Consider the following 24631-nt stretch of genomic DNA (forward strand, 5'->3'; position numbering starts at 1 on the left):
GGAGTCAGAGGTAGATCGTCTGGTCTGATACTTTACAGATTTTATTTTTAATTATTAAATTTTATCTTTTTCAACTACCACTTTTTTTTTTTTTGCGTGGCTCCCCACCCCCCACTAGGAAAAAAAAAGAAAAGCAAAACATTTGTAATTATTGGTCTCCTTTATTTCAAAAACAAGGGACTAGCTTGATATGGGGCTTCGATGCAGAAGGATCCGAGTTCAAATGCTCCCTCAGGTACGAGACGGTATTTTCATCACTTAACCTCACCTGGAAAATGGGGGCTTTAGGTCCATGTCCACCAAGGTCCCTTTCTGCTGTGCGTCTATGATCTTATGGAAACTGAGGAGAGAGAAAGAAGTGGCCGTGGCCAGGTTTACGCAGGGAATCATGTCAGGCTCCCTGCGGATCCTGGGCTGGCTCAGACCCCGTCTTGAGCGCGGGCCTGAGAAAAGCCTTTTCAGCATCCTTTTGGAATCTAAGGGGTTACTGTGTTCTGGGTGTGGGTGGTGGCCGGCCTCGGCTCCACTGTTTGCTTTTCTATCTCGCCCGGCCCCTGGTACCTGGATAAAAGGACCCAATGCCCTCTGTCCCGACTTTCCTCCCGGGCCCTCCCGTCCTTAGCCACAATGATCTTGGTCCTTGGGCTCCTCTGTATCCTAGTTGCCCCTGGAGGTGAGTAGAGGGGTTTCTCCGGGGGGAGATGTCTGCCTGCCCTTCTATGTTGTGGCTCCCCTCTTTCTCTTCCCTGGAAGCTCTGGGTCCGTGTTCCAGCCCCACCCTGGACTTGAGATATGATGGGGGCCCCTCCGAGCTCCCCCGAGCCTCCGTTTCTTATGGGATGTTGGACACAATGATCTCTAAGGGGTCTTTCCGGCGCTGATCTTCTGTGATCTCAAGAATTCTCTCAGATCTGAGGGAGCTCTCTGGGACTCGGTCTCCTCCAAAAATGAGGGGGTGGATTCTCTCCCGTGACCCTCAGATTCTCCCTCTCATGGTCGCCCCGGCCTCTCCTCCCCTTCCGAACCCCAGCCCCTGCTCCCTCTGCCCAACACGCCTTCCCGCTGGCCTCCCCACTCCCATTTACCCTCTGTCTTGACCCAGAATGATAGCACTGGATTCCAACCGAGAGAACTGGGTTCTGGAGCAAACGACTGCTCTCTCAACTTGGGTCATGGCTTAAAAATCTCTGGGTCTTCTACGGCTCCTCTGTAAGCTGAGGATGACGACCTTGGTGACCTCTAAAGTTCAGGCCAGCTTAAAATCCTATTTTCCTGTTGGTGTATGACTGACCCAGTCATTCCCTTTTTTCTTTTTTTTCTTTCCTTTCCTTCCTTCCTTCCTTCCTATTACATCTTCCCCTCTTTTTCCTTCTCCTCCTTCCTCCTTCCTTTCCTCCCTCCTTTCCTCCTTCCTTTCCTTTCTCCCTCCCTCCCTCCCTCCCTCCCTCCCTCCTTCCTTCCTTCCTTCTTTCCTTCCTTCCTTCCTTCCTTCCTTCCTTCCTTCCTTCCTTCCTTCCTTCCTTCCTTCCTTCCTTCCTTCCTTCTTTCCTTCCTTTCCTTCCTTCTTTCCTTCCTTCCTTCCCTTCCTCTCTCCCTCCCTCCTTCCTTCCTTATTTATTTATCCCATTTCTCTGCAAAATGGGGCACAAAGAGTAATCCGGGATTCTTCCTCCCTTTTTTTTGTCATGGGCTCCTTAGACGGTCTGTGGAAGTCTAGGAATCTCTTCTCAAATCCCCCTTTTTTTACTACTTGAAGGAAATGATAGATGTTCAGGGTGCAGTTCTCTCCCCGCCACGAGCCCCGCGTTAAGAACTCCCGGATGGATGCATCTCTGACCGCGTCACCACTGGGAGCCTCTGATCCCGGGCCACGGGGAGCGGGCGGCCCCTGCCAGTTTCTGGGCCCGTCCCCCTCCTGTGCGGTGGAGGGGAGCGGGCCAGTGTCTCCCATCACGGTCTCCCACGACTCTCTTCTCCAGCTTCCAGCTCCAATCGGACGACATGCCTGTCCTGCTCCGACCCGGGAAAGTGCCACGAGATCACGTGCTCCCTGAACCAGAGCTTCTGCCTTCTCAACTACTCCGGCTCCGGTGCGGGGAAGGCCCTGGGGAGGGGGGCCGGTGGGGGCAGGGACGGGAGGGGCCTGGGAGCAGCCCCCGGATTTAGGGACGGGGAGGGAATGGCCAGGAAGGGGAAGGGCCGGGTGAGAGGTCGGGGGCAGGGGGGGAGGCGGCGTTTTGGAATGGGAGGGAGGGGGGCCTCTGATCGCACCCCCTGATGCTGTCCCCCCACCGCTCCACCCGCAGACAAAGAACTCTTGAAGAACCTCTGCATGGATAAGCAGACTTGCTGGGATTATGTGCACCAGCTGAACAATATGTCCCATACCAACGTCTCCTGTTGCCAAGGAAACTGCTCAGGTATGGTCAGCTCCAAGGGGAGGAGGGAAGGGGGAGGACCGGGGTGCCCCAGGAGGAGGACCACAGTGCCTCAGGGGGAGGATCACAGTGCCTCAGGGGGAGGACCAGAGTGCCCCAGGAGGAGGACCACAGTGCCTCAGGGGGAGGACCAGAGTGCCTCAGGGGGAGGACTAGAGTGCCTCAGGGGGAGGACCACAGTGCCTCAGGAGGAGGACCAGAGTGCCTCAGGGGGAGGACCAGAGTGCCTCAGGGGGAGGACCAGAGTGCCCCAGGAGGAGGACCACAGTGCCCCAGGGGGAGGACCACAGTGCCTCAGGGGGAGGACTTCGGGGGCCCTAGGAGGAGGAGGAATCTCCCGAGGGGAGGGGTGGAGTCCCAGCCACTGACTGAACCTGACTGTGACAGGAAGTTCTGGAGAACTTTTAGGCCCTGCCCCCTCCCCCTCCTGCCTCTAAGCCCCCTCCTCGCTCTCTCCGCAGAACCCACCACCACCTCAGGGGAACACAAGAACACCACCTGTTTCTCCTGCCCAGACTCTGGGCCCTGCCACAGCTTCCTCTGTCCTGCCGGGAAGGACACCTGCCTCAGCATGGTGGAGGCCCAAGGTGAGTGGCCGGAGTTGCCCCGGAGCTCCCTGGGGGCCCACGAGCGCCCTTTCCTGGCCAGGGCAGAACTCCTGGGCCGGCCGTCCTTGGAGCCGGGACTGCTGTTGGTGCAAAGGCCTGTGCGGGGACGGGGAGGAGCCTCCCTCGTGTCCCCCCCGCTGAAGCCCAAGGGGATCTCTGACTCCCTCCGTGGCCTGCAGAGAGTCCCAGCCGCCTTCCAGAGCCCGGAGAGACAGAGACAGAGACGCAGAGAGAGCTGAGAGACAGAGGCAGAGCAGGGGGAGACAGGAGGGGAACGGGACAGAGAGACAGGGAGGAGATAGTAGGGGGGACGGGGAGGAGAAAGCCCGAAGGGAAAAGGAGGCAGAGGCAGAGCAGGATGGGGGAGAGACGGAGGAACGCCGAGTCACAAGTCTCCAGTTGGAATTCTGATTCTGTTTAATTTGTCAGGCGTCTAGCGATGGCTCTCTTTGGCAGCCTGTGAGCCCGGGGCCACTGGGTGCAAACCGAGCCCCCCTCCCCCTCCGGGGCTCAGGCTCAGTGTGAAGGGGGATTTGGACCGGAGGCCTCCTAAGGTCCTTATGATCCCAGAGACAGGAGGCACGTGGGGAGGAAGGATGGCGGAAGGAAGCACAGGGGAGAAAGAACAAGGATTGCCGGGGCCCCTGGGAGGGGGGGGTGGGGAGGGGTTCGGGCACCCGCTTCCTGTCCCGGGGGACACTTCCCCCCCAAGGCCACTGGCGGCTGAGAGGAGGAAGGGAGCCCGGGGGAGGTCCCAGCTGCTGGCCTCCGGCTGAGCTCCGTCCCCTCCCCCCGCTCTCCCCCCAAGGTGACTTTCGGGGGAAGGACAAGCCTGTCTTCAGAAGGCAGGGCTCCTGCGTGGCGCCGGGGGACTGCCGGCCCGGGGTTTACAGCCTGTCTTACAGCCCCAGCTGGAGCTTCTGGGCGAATGTCACCTGCTGCAGCGGCGGCCACTGCGGTGAGCCCTCCCAGCCAGGTACGTGTGCCCGGGCAGGGCGGGGGCAGCGAGAGAGAGAGAAACGGCTCAGGGGGGTCAGGGGGCAGCGAGAGAGGGAGAAACGGCTCAGGGGGGTCGGGGGCCAGTGAGAGAGGGAGAAACGGCTCAGGGGGGTCGGGGGGCAGTGAGAGAAGGAGAAACGGTTAAGGGGGATCAGGGGGGTTGGGAGGGCAGGCCCATGAGACAGCCCCCCACCTTCGGTGCTGCTCCCCAGGACCAGATGCCCCTTAGCACCAACCTCCTGAAGGGCGGGTGTGTGGGGCGTAGGGTGTCTGAGAGCACGGAAGCCAGGGACCGGCCTCCGAGACTCCGGGGAGCCTTCTCTGAGGGGTTCCTCTCCTGTACCCCCCAGAGTCCCTGCCGAAGGGTACCGCCAGTGACTTCCTGTGTCCCGTCTGCTCCCCAAACGAGCCCTCCTGTGATGAAAACTCATACATGCTCTGCTCTCGAGGAGAGACTTCTTGTGTTAGCGTGAACGTGGCTCAGCTCGGAGGTAACGGGCATGGGAGGAAGGAGGGAGAGACGATGGAGAGGCAAGAGGGTTTGGGGGCCCCCAGCCAGGAGGGCCTGGGACTGGACGTAGGGAAGAGGGAGCTGCTCAGTCTCTGGACAAGTAGCCCTTCCCCCTTTGCCCATCCATCTTTAAAATGAAGGGATAGAGTCCCAGCCCTGAAGTCGGGAGGACCTGAGTTCAAATCTGGTCTCAGACACTTAACGCATCCTAGGGACCCTGGGCAAGTCACTTAACCCCAGTTGACTCAGCAAAACAGACAAAGAAATAAATGAATAAAATGACGGCATCAGACCTGAAGGTCCTGGCTGGTGCTCCGGGAGGGGCCATTTTCTGCCCCCGGGCTGGTGGGCTCCAAACTCCCCAATCCATCCTCTCCCCAGGGAATCAGAGAAGCCTCTTCCGAGGGTGCGGCTCGAAGGACCTCTGCCAGCTGCCCGAGAACCTCACCCTGGGTCTGGACTACCAGCTTGTCGGGAAGCCCAACTGCAGCTCCTCCCGGCGGGCCGTGCTGGGCTCCAAGTGCCGGCACAACGCAGCCGCTGGCCCTGGGGGAGGCGCTCTCCTCCCGGCCCTGCTGGCCGCGGGGATGGCCGCTTGGCTGGCCTAAGCCTTCCCACCACCCTCCCCAGCCCAGCTAGGAGCAGCCGCCTGTTCTGACAGCAGGGGCTCACCTCGAGTCTAGAATCCTTCAGAGCCTGCTGGGACAAACCCCAGCTCGGAGGACCCCGCCCCAAATCTCAGAACCCCGAGGCGTGCACAGCAGCCAATAAATTATACATCGGTCAGTTTCCTCAAACGGCCAATGTCTCTTCTCAACTTCTCTCCCTCCCTCTCCCGCTCGGCTCGTCCTTCACACCTGCGCTGGGTCCTCGGCTCCTCTGGGAATTTTTAGTCCCCAAGGGGCAGCCTTTGAGCCTGACATTCTCTTTGAAGACTGAGGAGATGGGGCCTGGGGCTGCTTGGGAGGAGAAGGCAGCTGGGGAGTCTTGGGGTTCAGGAACCTCGAATTGCTGTTAGGCTAAACTGAACCCATGTTTTATTCAGGACCCGGTACTGGTCCTAGGCTGCCTGAAAGTGGCTTGGGCTGAGCTGATGGGCCGATGGGCTCCGTGGCTAGACAGGACGCCTTACCTCCCATTCCGGGAAATCCTCCTGGAGCACCTCCAACAGCAGCAGCTCTCCACCTGGAACTTCTCAAGGCGTCGCATATACCATACACAGGCACAGAATCATGGGAGGGCTTGGGAGTCGGGACTTTGGTTCAAATCCTAGGTCGTTTCCCTACTCCATCTCACTTCCTAGCTCTGTGATCTTGGACTTAATCTCTTTAGACTTGTTTCCTCATCTGTCCAATGAGGATGCCTTAATTTCTCAGTACTTCTAAACCTCCAGTCTCGCTCCGACCCTTTCCATTCAGTTGAAAAAACCAAGGACTAAAGAAGGAAACGAACACGGCAAAGACCACCTAGGCAAATTTTGTTAGAAGGTGCAGAGAGAGAAAAATGATGAGAGAGACAGAGACAGACAGATAGACAGACACACACACACACAGCCAGAGAGAGAGAAAAACTACAGGGAGAAGAATTTCTCAGCACTTCTAAACCTTCAGTCTCACTCCAACCATTTCTATTCATTTAAAAAAACCAGGACTAAAGAAGGAAATGGACCCGGCAAAGACCACCCAGGCGAATTTTGTTAGAAGGTGCAGAGAGAGAAAAATGATGAGAGAGACAGAGACAGAGAGATAGACAGACACACACACACACACACAGCTAGAGAGAGAGAAAAACTACAGGGAGAAGAATTTCTCAGCACTTCTAAACCTTCAGTCTCACTCCAACCATTTCCATTCATTTAAGAAAAACAGGACTAAAGAAGGAAATGGACCCGGCAAAGACCACCCAAGCGAATTTTGTTAGATAAGGAAGAGAGGGAAAAATGATGAGAGAAACAGAGACAGAGACAGAGACAGATAGACAGACACACAGCCAGAGAGAGAGAGAAACAACAGGAGAAGGATTTCTCAGCACTTCTAAACCTCCAGTCTCACTCCAGCCATTTCCATTCAATTGAGGAAACCAGGACTAAAGAAGGAAATGGACACGGCAAAGATCACCCAGGCAAATTTTGTTAGGAGAGGCAGAGAGGAAAATGATGAGAGAAACAGACAGACAGACAGACACACACACACACACAGCCAGAGAGAGAAAAACACAAGGAGAAGAAGAGGAAAAAGGGAGAAGAGAGAGAGAGAGAGACAGAGAAAAAGAAAGAGACGGGAAAGGGAGGAGAGGTAGAGAGGAGAGAGAAAGGTGAATAGGACAAGGAGAGAGACATTCATGTATGTGACTGACATCTCTCTAGTAGGCCGTGGGTTTCCCTAGACTGTGAATTCCTTAAACATAAAGAGACCATGTCTTATTTACCTCAGTTTCCTGTATGGAACCCTGTGCTCAGTGGTAGTTCAGTAACTGTTTGCTGAAAGAATCAAGGGCCAATCATTTGGTCAGTGGGGGGACCCATCTCTCCCTTCCCCTCCCCCCTCGGGCTCCACTCATGAGGTCACCCCAGTGGGCATTGTTGGCCTGGGTCCCTGCTGGTGTTACCCGGCTGGGCGGGGCCAGCCAATCAGCCGCTAGTCCCTCTTATAATGGCCCCTAGCAACGGGGTATGAGTCCAGGCAAACGGGGAGAGACCCCGTGGGCGGGGAGAGTCTGAGGGGTGTGGGAAATTCCTCTGTGAATGTGAGTTGATTTGGGGGGAAATGGTACCCAATGTGGGTGAGAAAGGGCAATTCCGAGGGAAGAAGGGAAGAGAAGTCCCGGGTACTTAGACGCTAGGTCCAATTCTCCCGGTTGCCCTTTGGATCCCCGTAGTCTCAGCCACCCAGAGCCAATCACACGGTGGAGGGGAGGAGGGAGCCCAGGGTTAGGTAGCAAGAGCTCAACCTCATTAAGTTCTCCAACAGACCCCGAAAACTTGGGAGAGGAGAGGTCTGGTCAGGGCCAAGAGGAAAGAGTCCGCTTCTCGGTCTAGTCTTGATGGAGCCGCACGGCTGCCCCTCGGTTTCTCGAGATGAGAGACCGTCGGGTTTGAGGCAGAGTCCATATGGGCCTGGGCTGAGCTCTCTTGCCTGTGCTAGCTGTCTCAGAGATGCTAGGCCCTTCGTGGAAACGAGGGCAGGAGAAATCGGGGGGCTGTGGCCAAGTCCCACTCCACAGTTCCTTCTCCAGACCCCAGCTGTTAGCTCTGTTGCTCCGATGCCCCAGACCCTGCTCAGAAAAGAGAAATCCCCGGTGTGGGGAGTTTGAGCCCAATCCCCTCTATCAATTCAGATAGCCCGTGGAGAGAAGTTTGGGGTGTGGGAAGAAGGGTTTCCTATGAGGTCCCCACCTGAATACCTGGAGCTCTCTACGAAGGGCTAGATCCTAGACGTGGGAGTCCAAGGCCCTTTGTCCCACGGGCCCTCCGGACTGCTTATTCAAACACTCGGAACTTTTCGAGGTCGAGAGAGGCGGAGGGAGGTGGTGGCCGGGCCGTGGCCAGGCCAGGGTGGGAGGGAACCAGCCTTAGCCCCTGAAGTATCTCAAGTGAGGAGGGGTCGGGGTGAGTGGGAGAGGGGCAGAGAAGCGAGACTGTGATTCTGTTGACTTTTTATGGACTGTGGCTTGCTGCTTAGACAATCCCGGGCCCCCCATGCACCAGAGGAGGGGAAGACAGCTTATAAGTGTTGGAAGGGTGTGGTTGGGGTCCCCTTCCTTCATTTCCATACTCAATCATACTCAAACCCCACCTCCAAAAAAAAAAAAACACAAACAAACAAAAACTCCAGAGCCATCCATGAGACTGGGGGAAGGAATGGGACGTAGAGCTAATTCCCCCGTCTCTTTGGAGAGACTGACTGATAAACTGTCACTCCTGGACCCCATGCTTACAGGGGAGAAATAGTCGGAGTTCCCCACATTCTATTGCTTATATATCTCCTCTCATCTCAGACTTCCTGGTCTTCCATCTCCTGGGGACCCTGAGATAGAAACAAAGGCAAAATGGAAGGGGATCCAGGAAGAGAGGAAGACATAGGGTGGGGAGATCCAATGGAAAGGAACCCAGAGAGGAAGAGATGGGATGGGGAGATCCAATGGAGGAGGACCCAGAAAGAGAGGAAGACCTGGGATGGGGAGATCCAGTGGAAGGGGACCCAGAGAGGAAGACATGGGATGCAGAGATCCAATGGAAGGGAACCCAGAGAGGAAGACATGGGATGGGGAGATCCAATGGAAGGGAACCCAGAGAGGAAGACATGGGATGGGGAGATCCAATGGAAGGGAACCCAGAGAGGAAGACATGGGATGGGGAGATACGGTGGAAGGGGACCCAGAGAGGAAGACATGGGATGCAGAGATCCAATGGAAGGGAACCCAGAGAGGAAGACATGGGATGGGGAGATCCAGTGGAAGGGGACCCAGAGAGGAAGACATGGGATGGGGGAGATCCAGTGGAAGGGGACTCAAAAAGAGAGGAAGACATGGGATGCAGAGATCCAATGGAAGGGAACCCAGAGAGGAAGACATGGGATGGGGAGATCCAGTGGAAGGGAACCCAGAGAGGAAGAGATGGGATGGGGAATTCCAATGGGTGGGCCATCTCAGGGAATCATCCCTCCCTTTGGTAATAAAGGGGAGAAATGGGGGTCAGAACCATGGGCTCAGAGATCTCTCAGACAGGAAGGGACTTTTAGTCTGACCTCTAGTATTTTACAGAGAAGGAAACTGAGGTCTAGAGTATGAGAGGATTAAAAGCTGGGATCCACATGCCCTATCATTGGCGCCATGTTGGGGTCAGACCAAACTGCCTCGTGGGTCTAAATGTGAAAGGCTGTGGGAATGACAATAGTTCTGGAGTTAAAAGATCCCACCTGAGTGGTGAGATCTCCTATCCTTCATCTTCTGTGGCCTCAGTTTCCCTTCCCTGTAGGGACTGGCTGAAGCTGGTTCTCCCAGTCCTTCCCCAGTCTTAATGTCTACTGCTTCCCGAGCCAGCTGCCCACTGATTTGCTCTGAGAGTCCCTCCATTGCTTTCTTTACCTGTCGGGAAACTGGGAGAAGAATCCCTGCTTTCCCGGCAAAGATGGTAGGCAGCGAGACTGAAATGAGGATGGGGCAAGGCCTCCAGAAACCCCAGATGTAAGGAGGTCCCGCACCCTCACGCAGACGGGAGCGTCTGGGGGCCGGGCAGGGGGACGAGAAGGCAGAGCCCGAGGAGAGAAGAGGGGAACAGGATCCGCAAGCGAGCGGCCGAGCTGGGAGCCGTTTCAGGCCCATCCGTCAGGGACGGGCCGCCCGGCCAAGGGCCCGGTCAGAGACGCCGGGTCAGAGACCCCGCCATCCGCCGGTGCTTCCGAGGCTACCTCCCGTAGCGTAGCCTGGGTAAGGGAGGGGACGGGGCGTTTGCTGGGCCGCTGGGGCCGGCCGCCTTTCCGCTAACCGCGTCTCCGTCCCCCCTCCCCGTCTCTCTCTCTCTCTCTCTCTCCCTCCCGCCCGTCTCAGGGCCTAGGTGGTGTGAGCGGCCTGCCCCCTACCCCAAGGAGCACACGCATCGAGACTCCCCCACTCCCCCCCACTCTCCCCAGGGGCGCAATGGCGTCCAAGTCACAAGCCCCCCCGACCGAGGAGGAGAGCACCATCCTCATGGCTAAGGAAGAGCTCGAAGCTCTTCGGACGGCCTTCGAGCTGGGGGATATCCCGAAGGCTGCCTCCCGCCTCCGGGAGCTTCTGGGCTCAGCTGAGAGTAGCCGCCTCGATGTGGGCGTGACCGGCGAGTCCGGGGCCGGCAAGTCTTCCTTGATCAACGCCCTTCGAGGGATCGGGGCCGAGGATCCCGGCGCGGCTCGGACTGGCGTCATCGAGACCACAACCCAGCCCACCCCCTACCCCCACCCCCAGCTGCCTGAGCTCATGCTGTGGGACCTGCCAGGGGCCGGCTCACCCGGCTGCCCAGCCGACAAGTACCTGAAGCAGGTAGACTTTGCTCGCTACAATTTCTTCCTCCTGGTCTCACCCCGCCGCTGTGGGGCCGTGGAGACCCGGCTGGCGACCGAGATCCTCCGTCAGGGCAAGAAATTCTACTTCATCCGCACCAAGGTGGATGAGGACCTGGCGGCTTCTCGCACCCAGCGCCCCTCGGGCTACAGCGAGAGCGCTGTCTTACAGGAGATCCGAGACCACTGCGCGGAGCGCCTGCGAGCCGCCGGCGTCCAGGACCCCCGGATCTTCCTCGTGTCCAACCTGTCGCCGGCCCGCTACGACTTCCCTCTGCTGGTGGCCACCTGGGAGCGGGAGCTGCCGGCCCACCGCCGCCACGCCGGGCTGCTGTCCCTGCCCGACATCTCCCTCCAGGCCCTGCAGAAGAAGAAGGATGCCCTGCAGGAGCAGGTGCTGAAGACCGCGCTGGTGTCCGGGGTCATCCAGGCCTTGCCCGTGCCCGGGCTGGCGGCCGCCTACGACGACGCCCTGCTGATCCGCTCCCTGCGGGGCTACCACCGCAGCTTCGGCCTGGACGACGACTCCCTGGCCAGGCTGGCCGAGCAGGTGGGCAAGCAGGCCGGCGACCTGCGCTCCGTGATCCGCTCGCCCCTGGCCACCGAGGTCTCGCCGGAGGCGGTGCTGCGCATGTACGCCCAATCATCGGACGGGGCCATGCGCGTGGCCCGGGCCTTCGAGAAGGGCATCCCCGTGTTCGGGACACTGGTGGCCGGGGGGATCTCCTTCGGGACCGTCTACACCATGCTACAGGGCTGCCTTAACGAGATGGCCGAGGACGCCCAGCGTGTCCGGATCAAAGCCCTGGAAGAGGAGGTCACCTCCCCTGGCTCCGACGCCCGCCTCGACGTCGCCAGCGGGCCCGGGTTGGAGAAGAGGGGGGCAGGCGAGGGCGGCGGGGAGGATCCTCCAATCTCAGCCCGCCGGAAGCTTGGACTGCTGCTCAAGTACATTCTGGAGAGCTGGAAAAAACGGGATGGGGTCGAAGACAAATAAAAACGGCCACCTCTCCCCCAAAGAAAGAAAACCCCCCTCCTGACCACTCCACCCCACCATCCCCCATTCCCATTCCCCCACCCCTGTCCCCTGTCCCTACCAAAAAAAAATTCATGTGAAGAAACCAATGGAAGGCTCCCGACTGCTTCCAGACCGGCCGGGGCCCGGCGCGGGAGGGAGGGAGGGGGGAGTGTTGGGATGGAGGGGGGGAGGGGGAAGAGAGGGAGAGGTGTTGGGATGGCGCGGGGGGGGGAGGGGGAAGAGAGGGAGGGGTGTTGGGATGGAGCGGGGGGGAGGGGGAAGGGAAGGGGAGAGGGGTGTAGGGATGGAGCGGGGGCGGGGAAGGGAGGGAGGGGTGTTGGGATGGAGTGGGGGGGAGGGGGAAGAGAGGGAGGGGTGTTGGGATGGAGCGGGGGGGAGGGGGAAGAGAAGGGGAGAGGGGTGTCGGGATGGAGCGGGGGCGGGGAAGGGAGGGAGGGGTGTTGGGATGGAGCGGGGGGGGGAAGGGAGGGAGGGGTGTTGGGATGGAGCGGGGGGGGGGGGAGGAGAGCCCATTCAAGGGCTGGTTTCACTTTCTCTGTCCCATAGACGCGTCCTTGCGGGGAAGGGGGCCACTAGGGAGACGGGGATTCCCGGCGGGAAGCAAGTGTAAACGAGGGAAATTAGAACTGGGGAACCTGCAGAAAAGGCGTCCCTTTGGGGCGACCTCCCAACCCCCCAAAATCTCTCCTTCTGTGGATTCCTAAGGGACCTTTGATGGCAATCCTCTGGCTCCACGCCAACACCCCCGCCCCCTCCTTCGAAGATTCCCCCTCCCCCTCCCCGAGGAGCCAACCAATCAGCGTTCGTTTCTCAATACAATGGACCCTAGCAACAGGTCTGGCCGAGAAGCCAACAGAATCGGTGGGGATAAGATGCTCCAGCACTAGAAGAGGAAGCACAAGAGGGGCCAGGGTCAAAGGAAGGCCCTGCTAAATGTGAGTTAGGGAGGGGGCTGATGAGGCAGAATCGCCCCCGGCCCCCAACTCCCTGCCCCCACCCCCTTCTATACCCTTCCAGCGGGAAGTTTCAGAGGAGTTTCAGCCCCTAAAAACTCCCTAAACTCCCCCCAACTGGCCCCAGTCCAGTGTGGCTCAGCCCCGGCCCCTTTCATGCTCCATCTCTGCAAAGGGCAACTCTGGGGAAGGATTTTTTTTTTGGGGGGGGGGGGAAGGCGCATGAATCTGTGTAACGGTGGTCGGAAGGCTTTCTGAGTGACTGAGTAGTGAGGGGTCTGTGGCCTGGGCTGGGATTTGGGCCAGGTAGGAAGTTCTTGAGGATGATTGGGAGGGTAATTTAGGCTGGTGATTATTGTGACTTTGTGATGGTTACTTGGTTGGCTGAGTGAACACAGAATGAGCTTTTGGCCCGGCTTTTACTGCTCTTTTTTGGGGGGTGTGTGTGGGAGAAAAAGAGACAGAGATAAGAGACAAAGAAACAGAGACAAAGAAACAGAAACAGGGAGAGACAGAGACACAGAAAGAGACAGAAACAGACAAATAAGAGACAGATACAAAGAAACAGACACATAGAGCGACAGAGAAAGGGAAAGTGTGAGAGAGAGTGAGAGTACCTGTGTTAAAGCATCTCTCTCACTTCAGCCTCCTGGGGCCCCCACTCTGTTAAGCCGGGGGAGACTCACTACTTGTCCTCTTGTTGAGGACTCGGAGAAGAGCGCCAACAGTCAATAAGCAATAAGGACCGACTGTGTGTCAGCCATACAGAGGAAGGCAAAAGACAATGTCTCCTGTCAAGGAGCTTACGGTCTGAGGGAGAGCAGCACAAACCCAGCTACGATCGAGTTAGAGACGAGTTAGAGAAACTGGAAACAAAATGCTGGTACTGGGAGGGCTCACAAAAGATTTCCTGGACAGAGGGAGATTTTAGCTGGAACTTCTTTTTTAATTATTATAGCGTTTTATTGACAAAACACATGCACGGGTAATTTTTCAGCATTGACCTTTGCAAAACCTTCTGTTCCAACTTTTCCCCTCCTCCCCTCCCCCCTCCAGATGGCAAGCGGTCCCATCCATGTTAAATATGTTAAAGTATATGTTAAATTATATATATATATATATCTTTTAGCTGGAACTTGCAGGAAGCAGACGTGAGGAGAGCAGAGGACCAGCCAGGAAGCCAGGGCCTCTCAACCGAAGGAAACAGAGATGAGGAGGCTCAGAAGAGAAAGCAGAGTGGAGGGGGAGGACAGGGAATGAGGACTTAAGAGTCTTCCAGCTTCACAGCTTTATGGGATCCATTTAGAGCTAGTTTGTTTAGAAACCTCACTTTACAGATAAGGAAACTGAGGCTCAGAGGGAGGATCGATCACATGGAGAGGGCCATGGGATCCTAGAGCTACAGCTGGAAGGGACCTTCAAGGCCATCTAGTCATATTTGCTCACTTACAGATGAGGAAACTGAGACAGGGGGAAGTGGTTTGTCTGGTCAGTTCAGATGGCAAGCAGAAGATTTGAACCCAGGACCACTGACAACAAATTTACCCTTTCCCACTGTCTCCTGGTAGTACATGCATTACTATCCCTATTTTACCGAGGAAACCAGCTCAGCAAGGGACGGAAAAATAATTGTTCAAGATTAAGCACAGCTTGTGAAATTTGGAGGCAGGAAAGGTGCCCTAGGATCCAGAGCAGCCAAATCTGGACCAAACTTCCTTCCATCCGAGTTGGAAGAGACCTTAGGGGCCATTTAGGCCGATCCCTTTATTTTACAGAAGAAACCGTTACTGAAAAAAGGCGTCAGGGAACTTGCCCAAGACGGGGACTCGGGGCTCTGAGCTCTTGTAAGATCCCGTCTCTCCCGGGACGGCCCCAGGAGCACTGGGATCTAGGTGCTTCAGGCCACTCGGGCCTAGGTCCTTGACAGGGTTGGCCAGAAGCAGGGCTCCCAGTCTCAGGCAGGCAGGGCTCCAGCCCGCAGGAAGCATTAGTGCTTCAGGCAACTGAAGGGAGTGAGCTGGGGGAGGGAGAAGGTGGGGGAAGGCCCGGCTTGTTTTCCGGCCAGTTCGCCTGCCCTGGTTCCCAGGAGTCTTTCTCCCCAGTCACGTCTCTGATGCTCTCTGGAGAAGGGGGGCTTGCTGGGGGCTGGGATGTGTGTGGCAGGATGGGCCAGGAAACCCCCGCCCGTGACAGAGGTGGGGGATCCTTCTCACACTCAGGGCCTCGCTCAAGCGCATTCACACCTGGGACTCCCTGCGGGGATGCGACTCCACACTCTCACTATTAGAATCCAAGGGCAGATTATTAGAGTAATGGGCAATGTGGCAGCAGCCAAGGGCGAACTTGCCTTGGGATCGGATTTGAGCCCTGTGTTCCATACACGTCTCAAACCTGAGCAGGTTTCCGGAGCTGTTTTGCCTCCATGGAAGAGCCCCCCACACAAGGAGAGCTCTGCCCCCAGAGAGCATCATTTTGAACACAATCTGAGCTCACCCGGGTAGGAACTCCCAGTATGGGAAAGCTGTCTGCCCGAAGTGATTTGCACCATTCTTCAGGAGAGAATTACCCGAGGCCGTTTGTCCAGGGTCGCCCAGTACTGCTCACCCTGTGAGCCAATGAGTTGTTGTGATGGATTCCACCCTGACTTAGCTCAGACACTGCCTCAGATCCTTCCCCTCATGGCGCTTCAGTCATCTCCAGGGTGTCCGCTCCCTCCCACCCCATTGGGAGTTTCTTGGGCAGAGGCTGACGTGGTCCGTCCTTCCTTTTTCCAGCTTATTTTGCAGATGAAACTAAGACAGTTAAATGACTTTCCCATCACACGGCTACTAAGCCTCTGAAACCAGATCTGAATCCAGGTCCTCCCGACAGAGCTACCCACACGGCAGCTAGCTGCCCCATTAAGCAAACTCTCCTTTACTGACAGCCAGGATGGACCCGAGGGACGCAAGGCCGGAGCTTTCTAAGCCTGAGGCCGGAGCTTTCCAAGTCCAAGTCCAAGGCCGGAGCTTTCTAAGCCTGAGGCTGGAGCTTTCCAAATCCAAGTCCAAGGCCAGAGCTTTCTAAGCCCGAGGCCAGTCTTCTGTGCAAGGTACAGAGGCAGCCTCTGTACGTGGGACACAGTCATGCTCTGGCGTAGTAACGAGGTAGATGTCAGTAGATGCATTGTTTCCTCTACTGAGTATTTCCTCACATGCCTTCACCCTAAGTATTCCTTCTAAGGCCTTTTTAGCAGAACCCCCGCTCCGTTTTCAGCCAGCTGGGATGTGCCTGGGAATAAGAGACTCCGGCCCCTGAGGATCAGCCTCTACGAGCTTCCGGAGGCTCATTACCAGATTTGCCACAGCGTGAAAATCATCCCGTGAAATGGAGGGGGTTGGGGGCAGCCAGGGGATGCAGTGGATGGAGCACCAGCTGTGGAAATCAGGAGGACCTGGGTTCAAATCTGACCTCAGACACTTAACACTTCCTGACTGTGACCCTGGGCAAGTCACTTAACCCCAACTGCCTCCACAAAAAATAAAATAAAATAGAGGGGGTTACCATCTGTACTGGTGGAGACAGTCCCTACCGGGGTGGAATCACATCTCAAGGTAGTAAGGGACATCTATTATTACTATTTTTCAATAATTCAATTCACTCCACTTCAGTTCAACTGTTTTTAAGTCCTTATTATGCATCAAGAATACAGGATGTATAAGAGGAGCCAAATCAGTTGCTTGAGAGGGAGTATATAAAATAACCCTGGAAAGACAGACTAGATTATGAAATACTTTAAAAGCCCCAATAGAGGAGTTTGGATCTTATTTCAGAGGGAGCTGGGAGCCACAGCAGTTTCTTGAGCCAGGGGAGCAACACTCAAGATCTAGTTACTGAGGAAGTTTTGATGAAGATAGGATAGTAGGTTTTCCTTTTCCCACCCACCTCCCACCTCCATTCAGTAAATACCAGCAGCTCCCTATTACTTCTGGGATCAAATAGAAAATCTCTGTTGGGCTTTTGGAGCCTTTCCTGTGCTGGGCCCTTCTACCTCTCCGGTCTTTGGCCCCTCTTTGTGCCGCGTGCTGTAGAATAGAGAACCCAACAGCCCATCTCTCCTCCCCTCGGCACTGGTGGCCCCCGGGCCTGGGAGGCTCTGGGAACTAGCTCTTAGTTTCTCTGGACTCCTTCGCTCTCAGCTTGGAGCCCAGCCCCTCAAGAACACATCTCCCTGCTTTCCCTCCCCCTCCCTCCTTCTCTCCCTTCCATCCCTTTCCTTCCTTCCTCCCTTCTTTCCTTCCTGCCTTCCTTCCTCCCTCCTTAACCTCCCCCTCTCTCCCCTCTCCCTCCTTCTCTCCCTCTCTTCCCTTCCTTCCTTCCTCCCTCCTTCCTTCCCCCTCCCTCTCCTCTCCCTCCTCCTCTCCCTCCCATCTCTTTCCTTCCTTACTCCCTTCTTTCCATCCCTCCTTCCTTCCTTCTCTCCTACCCTCCTCCCTCCCTTGTGCTTACATCCCATGTTCTAAGTCCCTGCTCCCTCCCTCCCTCCCACCCTATCCTCCTTCCCGCCCTCCCTCCCTCCCTTTCTTCCTTTCAGAGGGACACAGACAGAAAAAGAGACTGACAGAAAAAAACCACACAGAGAAAGAGACAGATGAAGAGGGAGAAAGGGAGGGAGGGAGAGAGATGGAGAGATAGAGAAACACACAGACAGAGGCAGAGGCAGAGACCCGGGAGAGCGAATCCCTCTTGTCCAGAGCGCTAGAGAAGCCAGACGGTGGGTGCTGAGAAGCGACACTGAGGACAGGAAGGTTTTTCTCGAGGGTGGCTGGTTCCCAGGTGACGGTGGGGGAGCGGTGCGTGCCGGGAAGGGTGCTTTGTTTTGAAAGGATGGGGGGAGTTTGTTGTGGGGAGGGGATGAGGAGGTGATTCCACAGCGGCTCCCAGCACCTCCCCCTCCCCTCTGCCCTAGGACCACCCTCATGGGCTCACTCCAGAGAAAGTCCCTCTCCCCTTCTCCAGAGAGTCTTCCCATTTTCTTCTCTGCTCCCCTCGGCTCCCCTCACCCCCGGAGGACGTCTCAGATCCCCTGCCTCACTGGGTGCCCAGATCGTTCCCCAAGCCTCCACTTTCCCATCTACAAAATGGAGCCAACAATGGCCCTACATACATCTCAGAACTATGTGAGGCGCTCATGAGGTCATGGCCGGGATAACTCCACGGAAATGGAAACCCTTATTACTGTCATTGCTTTGGTGGGAAGGATGCTGATAAGGAGAGGAAAGACTTTTGGCCTCAGGGTCCAGGGTGACCCAAGGAGGAATGACCTTGGGTAAATCACTGGTCTCAAAGCCTTAATGTCTTCATCTGTAAGATGGGACGACAGCGTCCACATTACAGCACTAGTAGGAAGATCACTGGGATTATTTTGTAACCTTGAAAGCAAAGCTCCAGGCTGGAGACTCCCTGCTGGCAGGTCTGGGTTTTCCGACCCAATTCAATGCAAGGAGCGGTGGTTAGTATGGCGTGGGGGCCTTTGGGGGGGGCTCAGCAGCCTGACGGGGCTCCCAGGAGGTGAGTGACAGAACTCGGCTGGGGGGGGACAGGTAGGGATGAGGAGGGGATGTGTGCAGTTTGTTACAGAGCCAAGTGGGCTGAAGAGAGCGAGCCAGGGAAAAATACCCTTCAGGGTGAGGAGGGAGCGGCCGCCCAGCCCGGAGTGTGGCCTCCCTCGGGTTCCCACCCTCTCCCCGACTTGGGACCTTGCAGGGCCGGGGAATGAATGGATGAGAATGTGTTTATGGCCTCGTTCGGGGCCCGGGCGCCCGGCACAGTGTGGGAGTGCTGGTCAGATAAGGGGCCTGGCCCAGGGAAGGACTCGGTGCCGGTGGGGGGGGTCCCCCTAGGTCAGAGTGGACGTAAGGCCCAGGGTGAGAACGTGGAGCCCCAGAGTCCGCCCTAGGCGGGTTAGAGGTCCTGCACCACTCAGGCGCACATTAGGACAGGAAACCATGAGTCAGGATTTAGAAGCCGGAGATTGGAGGTTGTCCCAGTCTATCGTGTTAGAGCTGCAAAGGACAGAGGATGGGGAATGTTGAGTTGGAGGGGCCTTAGAATAATGTCAGATTGGGGGGACCTAGAATATGGAATATCAGAGTGGGGAGGGGAAACCTAGAACATGGGATGTAGATCTAAGTGGGAATCTAGAACATATGATATAGGCTCAAGAGGGAACCTAGAACATGGGGTGCAGACCAATACGGGGATCTTGAACATGGGATGTGGACCTGAGCAGGGACTTAGAACATGGGATGTAAGCACAAGGGGAATCTAGAAGAGATGAGTGGAGATGGGACTTAGAACATGGGGTATAGACCTGAGCAGGGACTTAGAACATGGGGTATAAGCGTAAGGGAACTGCACAAGGGGAACCTGGAACACGGGGTCGGAGCGGGCCCTCGCTGGGCCTCTGCCCGCTGCAGACCCGGAGGGGGGAGGAGGCTTTCCGGGAGCCCCTCCCAGCAGGGAGGCGCTGACGGCCGCCCCCTCCTTGCCCCGAAGGTCACCATCCTCCCCACGTTGACACCTCCATCTTTCCCCTCGATGGCTGCCCCGAAGACCCAGGAGTCTAAGACCACCCTGACTCTGAGCCCGGAGAAGATGGCGTCCATCGGAGAGGTCTTCCAGGGAGACAGCCTGTCCGCCACCTCCACCAAGCTGCGCTCCACCCTCCAGTCCCTGGAGAACGTGCGGCTGGACATCGCCGTCACGGGCGGGGCGGGCTCGGGCAGGTCCACCTTCGTCAACTCGCTGCGGGGCCTGGGCGACGAGGACCAGGGCTCGGCGCAGACCGGGCTGGCCGAGACCACGTCGGCCCCGACGCCGTACCCGCACCCCAAGTACCCCAACGTCATCGTCTGGGAGCTGCCCGACTTGGGGACGTCCTCCCTGCCAGCCGAGCAGTACCTGGAGAAGGTCCTGATGGGCCGCTACGATCTCTTCATCCTGCTCAGCGCGGAGCGCTTCAGCCCCGGCCACGCGCGGCTCGCGCGCGCCCTCCAGGCCCGGGACAAGCCCTGCTACCTGGTCCGCTCCAAGGTGGACGTGGACGTGGCCGCCTCCCGCCAGCGCCGACCCAGCACCTTCTCTGAGGAAGGCGTGCTCATGGACATCCGGGAAAACTGCCGTTCCTACCTGCAAGGTGAGGCCCGGGGGCGCGGGGAGGAACGTGAGGGCCGGGGACGCGGGGAGCGATGTAGGGGGGGGAGGCGCGTGAGGGGCCGGAGACGTGGGGAGGAACGTGAGAATCCGGGGGGCGCGTGAGGGGCCGGAGACGTGGGGAGGAACGTGAGAATCCGGGGGCGCGTGAGGGGCCGGAGACGTGGGGAGGAAAGTGAGGGCCGGGGACGCGGGGAGGAAAGTGAGAGCCCGGGGGCGCGTGAGGGGCCGGAGACGTGGGGAGGAAAGTGAGAGCCCGGGGGCGCGTGAGGGGCCGGGGCCGCGGGGAGGAACGTGAGGGCCCGAGGGCGCGGGGAGCGATGTAGGGGGCGGAGGCGCGTGAGGGGCCAGAGACTCGGGGAGGAAAGTGAGGGCCGGGGACGCGGGAAGGAAAGTGAGAGCCCGGGGGCGCGTGAGGACCCGGGAACACTTGAGAGGCCCGGGAGCCGGAGAGCGACGTGAGGGCCCCAAGATCATGATCCCAAAGCTGGGAGGGGCAGCTCCCCAACCTTTGCCTTCCGTGGTCACTCATAGAGCCAGGGGAGCCCACAAGCACTCAGGACTGAGGCGGACCCGGTAGAAACCTCCCTGCAGATTCAGTGACAGATGGGCATGTAACCCGCACCTGGAACCTCTAGAGACAGGGAACTCACTACCTTCATATCCTAATATCAAATGGGTCCCCAAAGGGTCTGAACAGGAAGTCCTGCAACCTCAGTGACAAACGCTCAGCTTTAAGGTCTCGGAGTCTCCCCAGGAAGGATGTGGGTATCCTCAGTGTCCCAGAATAGGAAATCTCAAACCTGGAGCTCCCCAGGGGGCTATTAGCTTGGTTCATACATGAACAGCACTTCTCCCTGCCCTCAGCTTAGGCAGGTCATTCTTTTTCTCTGGAACTCAATTTCCTCATCTGGAAAAAAAGGACATTGAACTAAAAAGCCCCAAAGGGACCCCCGATGGAAACCTTTACTCCTGTACTCCCAGAAAAACAAATGATGATCTAGCCTCTGCTTGAAGACTCACGGTGATAGGGAGCTCACTACTTGCACTCACTCACTTACTTTTTTTCTCTTTTTGCTGGGGCAATTGGGGTTAAGTGACTTGCCCAGGGTCACAGAGCTGGGAAGTGTTAAGTGTCTGATATTTGAACTCGGCTCCCCTTGACTTCAGGGCTGGTGCTCTATCCACTGAGTCATCTAGCTTTCCTGAAGGGAGCCCCTTTCACTTTTGAAGATCTCGACAGGATACATCTCTGTGTTGAGTCCACTCTTTATGTCTTCCATTCACTGACTCAGCTACAGGTGAGGGAAAGGAAAAAAAGTCTTCAAAGGATCATGGGTTCATCCCTTTGAAGCTGGAAGGGACTGGTCTCCTCATTGTACAGATAGAGAAACAGGTCTCCACAGGGCAAGAGATCTCATTTCTTGAGATCTTACGTAAAACAGCCAACATTGACATGCTGCTTAAAGCAAGACTCACAACACGTTTTAGAAATATTTGGGGACAGCTAGGTGGTGCAGTGGGTAGAGCACCAGCCCCGGAGTCAGGAGCACCTGAGTTCAAATCTGGTCCCAAGCACTTAGCACGTCCTAGCTGTGTGACCCTGGGCAAGTCACTTAACTCCAATTGCCTCAGGAAAAAAAATCATTTTATTCATATGCCAACCCTGGGACGAAGGTGCTGCTATTATTCCCATCTTGGAGATGGGCCGGGAGTGGGAAATTTTCCAGGGCGCTCTGATTAGTCGAAAATGCTTCCTTGTACCACTAGGAAGTGGCCTGGGTTTGCGCATTGTGTCTCCCACGGAGGGGTATGTGTTCCACGAGCCCCCACAGGTGTGTTTACTTTGTAAAAGCAGCCGGCGAGGCCACGGGTCCAAAGCAAAGTCATTTGATGAGGTCACATGGTAAGGAAAGTCCCCACGGACCCGGATCAGGCTCCCACAAGTTGCATCCGCAGTCGGGGGAGGGGGAGGGAGAAGATGCACTTGTGAAGGGGCACACGCAGACAATACGAGTGTGGCCGAGACCCGCTCTTCCCAGGGCACCAATATGTGCTCCTGTAGCTAGGCAACACATGGAGCAGGGTACCAGTGACAAGATGCTTTGCTCGCTAGCGGCCTCTTGTGGCCGACCTGTGGCCAGCACCGGCTGCTCGGGGGCAGGTAGGGCCACGGGAATTGTGGGAGTTTCTCTCACTTGCCAATTTCTGGCCTCAGTTGGAATCCTTAGTTGGGGGAGAACTTTTTTTTCTTCCTGGGAAAAAAGTTGACAATTGTCCTGCTGCAGTTTACTAGAAAGTAGATGTCCTGGGTGACCCTGGGAAAGTCACAACCCCAGTTGCCTCAGCCAAAAAAAGAAAAAAAAATAATAGATGTCCTTGCGTAAGACTTGCATAACCTCTTCTTGAGAAAAGCCCTTCCCATTTCTCAGAATCTTCTGAGATCCTTCAGATGTGGTCACGTCATCCGGGATACAGAAATGGGTCCGTCGCAGCCAGCTTTCTGTCCTCAGCTTTCTTTCTGGTGGTGTTTTTTTACTTAGTGATCGCTGAGTCCCGTATCTCTGTTCCTTCATGTTTCGGGTCAGCAAATCCCGCACTAAGCTGTATTTCAGCCAACGATTGCTATAGAAGCTGCCCCCCACTTGCCAAGGCTTTGTACCCTTTACGTTTAAGTGCCCCGGAAAAAGCCCCTTCTCCCTGCCTTAGTTGCAGCTCTGATCAGAAGCCTTGACAGGAAGGGGCAATAATTTGGAAAAAGCCCCCTTCACTCCACCTTAGGTACAGCTCTGATCAGAAGCCTTGACAGGAAGGGGCAATAATTTGGAAAAAGCCCCCTTCACTCCACCTTAGGTACAGCTCTGATCAGAAGCCTTGACAGGAAGGGGAAACAACAACTTGCTAAAGAGCGCTGGTTTTTTATTTTTATTTTTTATTGTCTGGAAGTGGTTCAGACCTGGGATTTCATCAGCGCAGGGGCTTCCTGTGTAGAAACTTCCTCTGGAGAGACCAGTGGTTAGCTCCCCCTTCATGCTCAGCCTTAGGGGGTTTCACGGGGCAGGTGGGAGCGGGAGAGCGGGTTCTGTTCTGTGCACGTCTTCAATTATGGACAAGGTGCTCTCGGAACACGGCAGGTGGGATGGAGGCCCAGCTTTCAGGGCGTTCTCAGCCCTCCGGAGACAGCTCCACTGGGCAGAGGTTTGTGGGCCGTCCGGGACGAGGAAGCACTCAGTTACCGAGGGCACGGGGCTGAATTTGAACTCGGGACCCTAGCTTACAGAGTGGAGCGATGGTTCTGTCTGCACCTGAGGCAGAACGGGGAGCCGAAGGGCGGAGAGGTGGATTTCAGCTTCATGCTGGGGGGGAGGAGGCCGGATTCCAAGTTGGAGGTCCTGGGTTCTAGTCCTGCTCCACCACGTGACTAAATCACACACGTTCTGCTGGTCAGTTTCCTTCTCAGCCACAGGAGGGGGTCGTTGCCTCGGAGTGTTTTCCACTTTTAGATCCAGGATCCTGATAATAGCTCTCCAGATGTAGATGTCTGGTCAGGGGGTGAGTTCCCCACCGTGGGAGGTATCCAAGCCAGGTGATCGCTCCTTTCCGATTCTGGGTTTGTGCACAGTCAGGGGCCTCCCAATCCCTCCTGCTCCAGGATTTAGTGATTCAGAGAAGGAAAGCAGGTAGTGAGTGTCCCGTCTTGGGAGGTGGATGGAGGCCCCACTCAGGAATGGGTTACCTTGGATACCTCCCCTCCCCGAAGTTCCCGCCGGGACTCTGATTCTGTCCCCCAGAATTTGAGGACTCCTGACTCTCAAATCGGGGTGCGGTGAGAGAGCAGCCCCCGGCCCAGAGCATCCTGGGAGGCCCCCCAGGACGGGGAGGGGGGGGCTTTGCCCGAGCTCCGGCCGAGGGGCCCCCGGGCTGAGCCTCCAGGAGGCGGCCGGGGGCGCCCAGGAGCCGGGGCCCGGGCAGACGCGGGGACCCTTGTCTTCCTCAGCGGAGGGGGTCACCAAGCCCAAGGTCTTCCTGCTGTCCACGTTCGAGCTGGACAAGTTCGACTTCCAGCTGCTCAGCGAGGTCATAGTGAGGGACCTGGAGAGCTCCAAGCGCCACGCCTTCCTGCTGGCCCTGCCCAACGTGTCCAACGCCGTCCTGGAGAAGAAGGCGGGCTCCATGCTCCAGCACATCTGGCTCGTGGCCACCGTGGCCTGCACCGTGAACCCGCTGCCGGTGCCCGGGGTGCCCGAGGTGGCCTGCGACCTGGGGCTGCTGGTGCGGGCCCTGTCCGGCTACCGCCGCGGCCTGGGGCTGGAGGCGGGCGGCCTGCAGCGGCTGGCCCAGCGCACGGGCGGCTCCCTGCAGGCCATGCAGAGCCGGGTGTGCGGGCCGCTGTGCGAGGCCAGCCCGCGGCAGGTGATCGACTTCCTGGGCCGCGCCTGCGGGAGCACCACGGCCACCTTCGCGCAGGAGCTGGCATCCCTGCCCGTGCTGGGCGTGCTGTCGTCCTGCAGCTTCTCCTTCGCCACCGTGTACCAGATGCTCCGCGCCTACCTGGACAAGGCCACGGCGGAGGCCAAGAAAACCCTGAGCCAGGCCTTGCCCACGGGCCAGTGAGCCGGGCGGCGGCCGGGAACCCCCCGCCCTGCGGCCAAGTGGGAGTGGGCCGGGCGGGTCGGGAGGACCAAGAAACTCTCACCTCCAGAAAGCCGCTGTGTGGTTCTTTGTGTCCTGGCGCCCGGCGGCTGCCCCGGCCAGCAAACATTCATCCCCGGCTGCGGACGGGACCTTGGGCAACAGCGCTCGGAGGGCCCCGAGCCCGGGGGGAGACAGTAACCCGGCTTCTCTTTCTGA

General features: G+C 57.4%; 3 protein-coding genes and 1 long non-coding RNA gene across 5 annotated transcripts; 3 read left to right on the forward strand and 1 right to left on the reverse strand.

The window, feature by feature from the left end:
• The first annotated feature begins 556 nt into the window (after positions 1–556).
• Positions 557–5353, forward strand: LOC127556419 (uncharacterized). Its single transcript, XM_051989562.1, has 7 exons — positions 557–673; positions 1980–2090; positions 2307–2420; positions 2900–3025; positions 3855–4022; positions 4396–4536; positions 4938–5353. The coding sequence occupies exons 1-7, from the start codon at positions 628–630 to the stop codon at positions 5162–5164; spliced, it is 933 nt and encodes a 310-aa protein (XP_051845522.1). The 5' UTR covers positions 557–627; the 3' UTR covers positions 5165–5353.
• Positions 5089–7106, reverse strand: LOC127556420 (uncharacterized). The gene is made up of 2 exons (XR_007952458.1): positions 6239–7106; positions 5089–6022 (listed from the first exon to the last, which is right to left on the reverse strand). It is a non-coding gene; the product is annotated as an uncharacterized LOC127556420 (long non-coding RNA).
• Positions 7107–7207: 101 nt separating this feature from the next.
• On the forward strand, positions 7208–11719 carry LOC127556417 (interferon-inducible GTPase 5-like). 2 transcript variants are annotated; one of them, XM_051989560.1, is made up of 2 exons: positions 7208–7301; positions 10104–11719. In XM_051989560.1, exon 2 carries the CDS (start codon positions 10194–10196, stop codon positions 11589–11591), a length of 1398 nt encoding a protein of 465 aa, XP_051845520.1. In that variant the 5' UTR covers positions 7208–7301; positions 10104–10193; the 3' UTR covers positions 11592–11719. The 2 variants fall into 2 exon arrangements, with proteins under 2 accessions (XP_051845520.1, XP_051845521.1); XM_051989561.1 differs by lacking the exon at positions 7208–7301 and adding an exon at positions 9874–9983.
• Positions 11720–12444: 725 nt separating this feature from the next.
• Positions 12445–24485, forward strand: LOC127556421 (interferon-inducible GTPase 5-like). Its single transcript, XM_051989564.1, has 3 exons — positions 12445–12568; positions 19124–19763; positions 23778–24485. Exons 2-3 carry the CDS (start codon positions 19166–19168, stop codon positions 24392–24394), a joined length of 1215 nt encoding a protein of 404 aa, XP_051845524.1. The 5' UTR covers positions 12445–12568; positions 19124–19165; the 3' UTR covers positions 24395–24485.
• Positions 24486–24631: the final 146 nt, after the last annotated feature.

Source organism: Antechinus flavipes, chromosome 3 (assembly GCF_016432865.1).
Source record: "Antechinus flavipes isolate AdamAnt ecotype Samford, QLD, Australia chromosome 3, AdamAnt_v2, whole genome shotgun sequence".
Taxonomy (NCBI): Eukaryota; Metazoa; Chordata; class Mammalia; order Dasyuromorphia; family Dasyuridae; genus Antechinus; species Antechinus flavipes.

What these genes read in the sequence shown, in the direction of transcription:
- LOC127556417 (XM_051989560.1), top strand. Translation starts at nt 10,194, where the DNA reads ATGGCGTCCAAGTCACAAGCCCCCCCGACCGAGGAGGAGAGCACCATC.
- LOC127556419 (XM_051989562.1), top strand. Translation starts at nt 628, where the DNA reads ATGATCTTGGTCCTTGGGCTCCTCTGTATCCTAGTTGCCCCTGGAG. An exon ending in TCTCAACTACTCCGGCTCCG is followed by an intron (nt 2,091 to 2,306) that starts GTGCGGGGAAGG and finishes CTCCACCCGCAG; the next exon opens with ACAAAGAACTCTTGAAGAAC. An exon ending in TTGCCAAGGAAACTGCTCAG is followed by an intron (nt 2,421 to 2,899) that starts GTATGGTCAGCT and finishes CTCTCTCCGCAG; the next exon opens with AACCCACCACCACCTCAGGG.
- LOC127556421 (XM_051989564.1), top strand. Translation starts at nt 19,166, where the DNA reads ATGGCTGCCCCGAAGACCCAGGAGTCTAAGACCACCCTGACTCTGAGC. An exon ending in CTGCCGTTCCTACCTGCAAG is followed by an intron (nt 19,764 to 23,777) that starts GTGAGGCCCGGG and finishes TGTCTTCCTCAG; the next exon opens with CGGAGGGGGTCACCAAGCCC.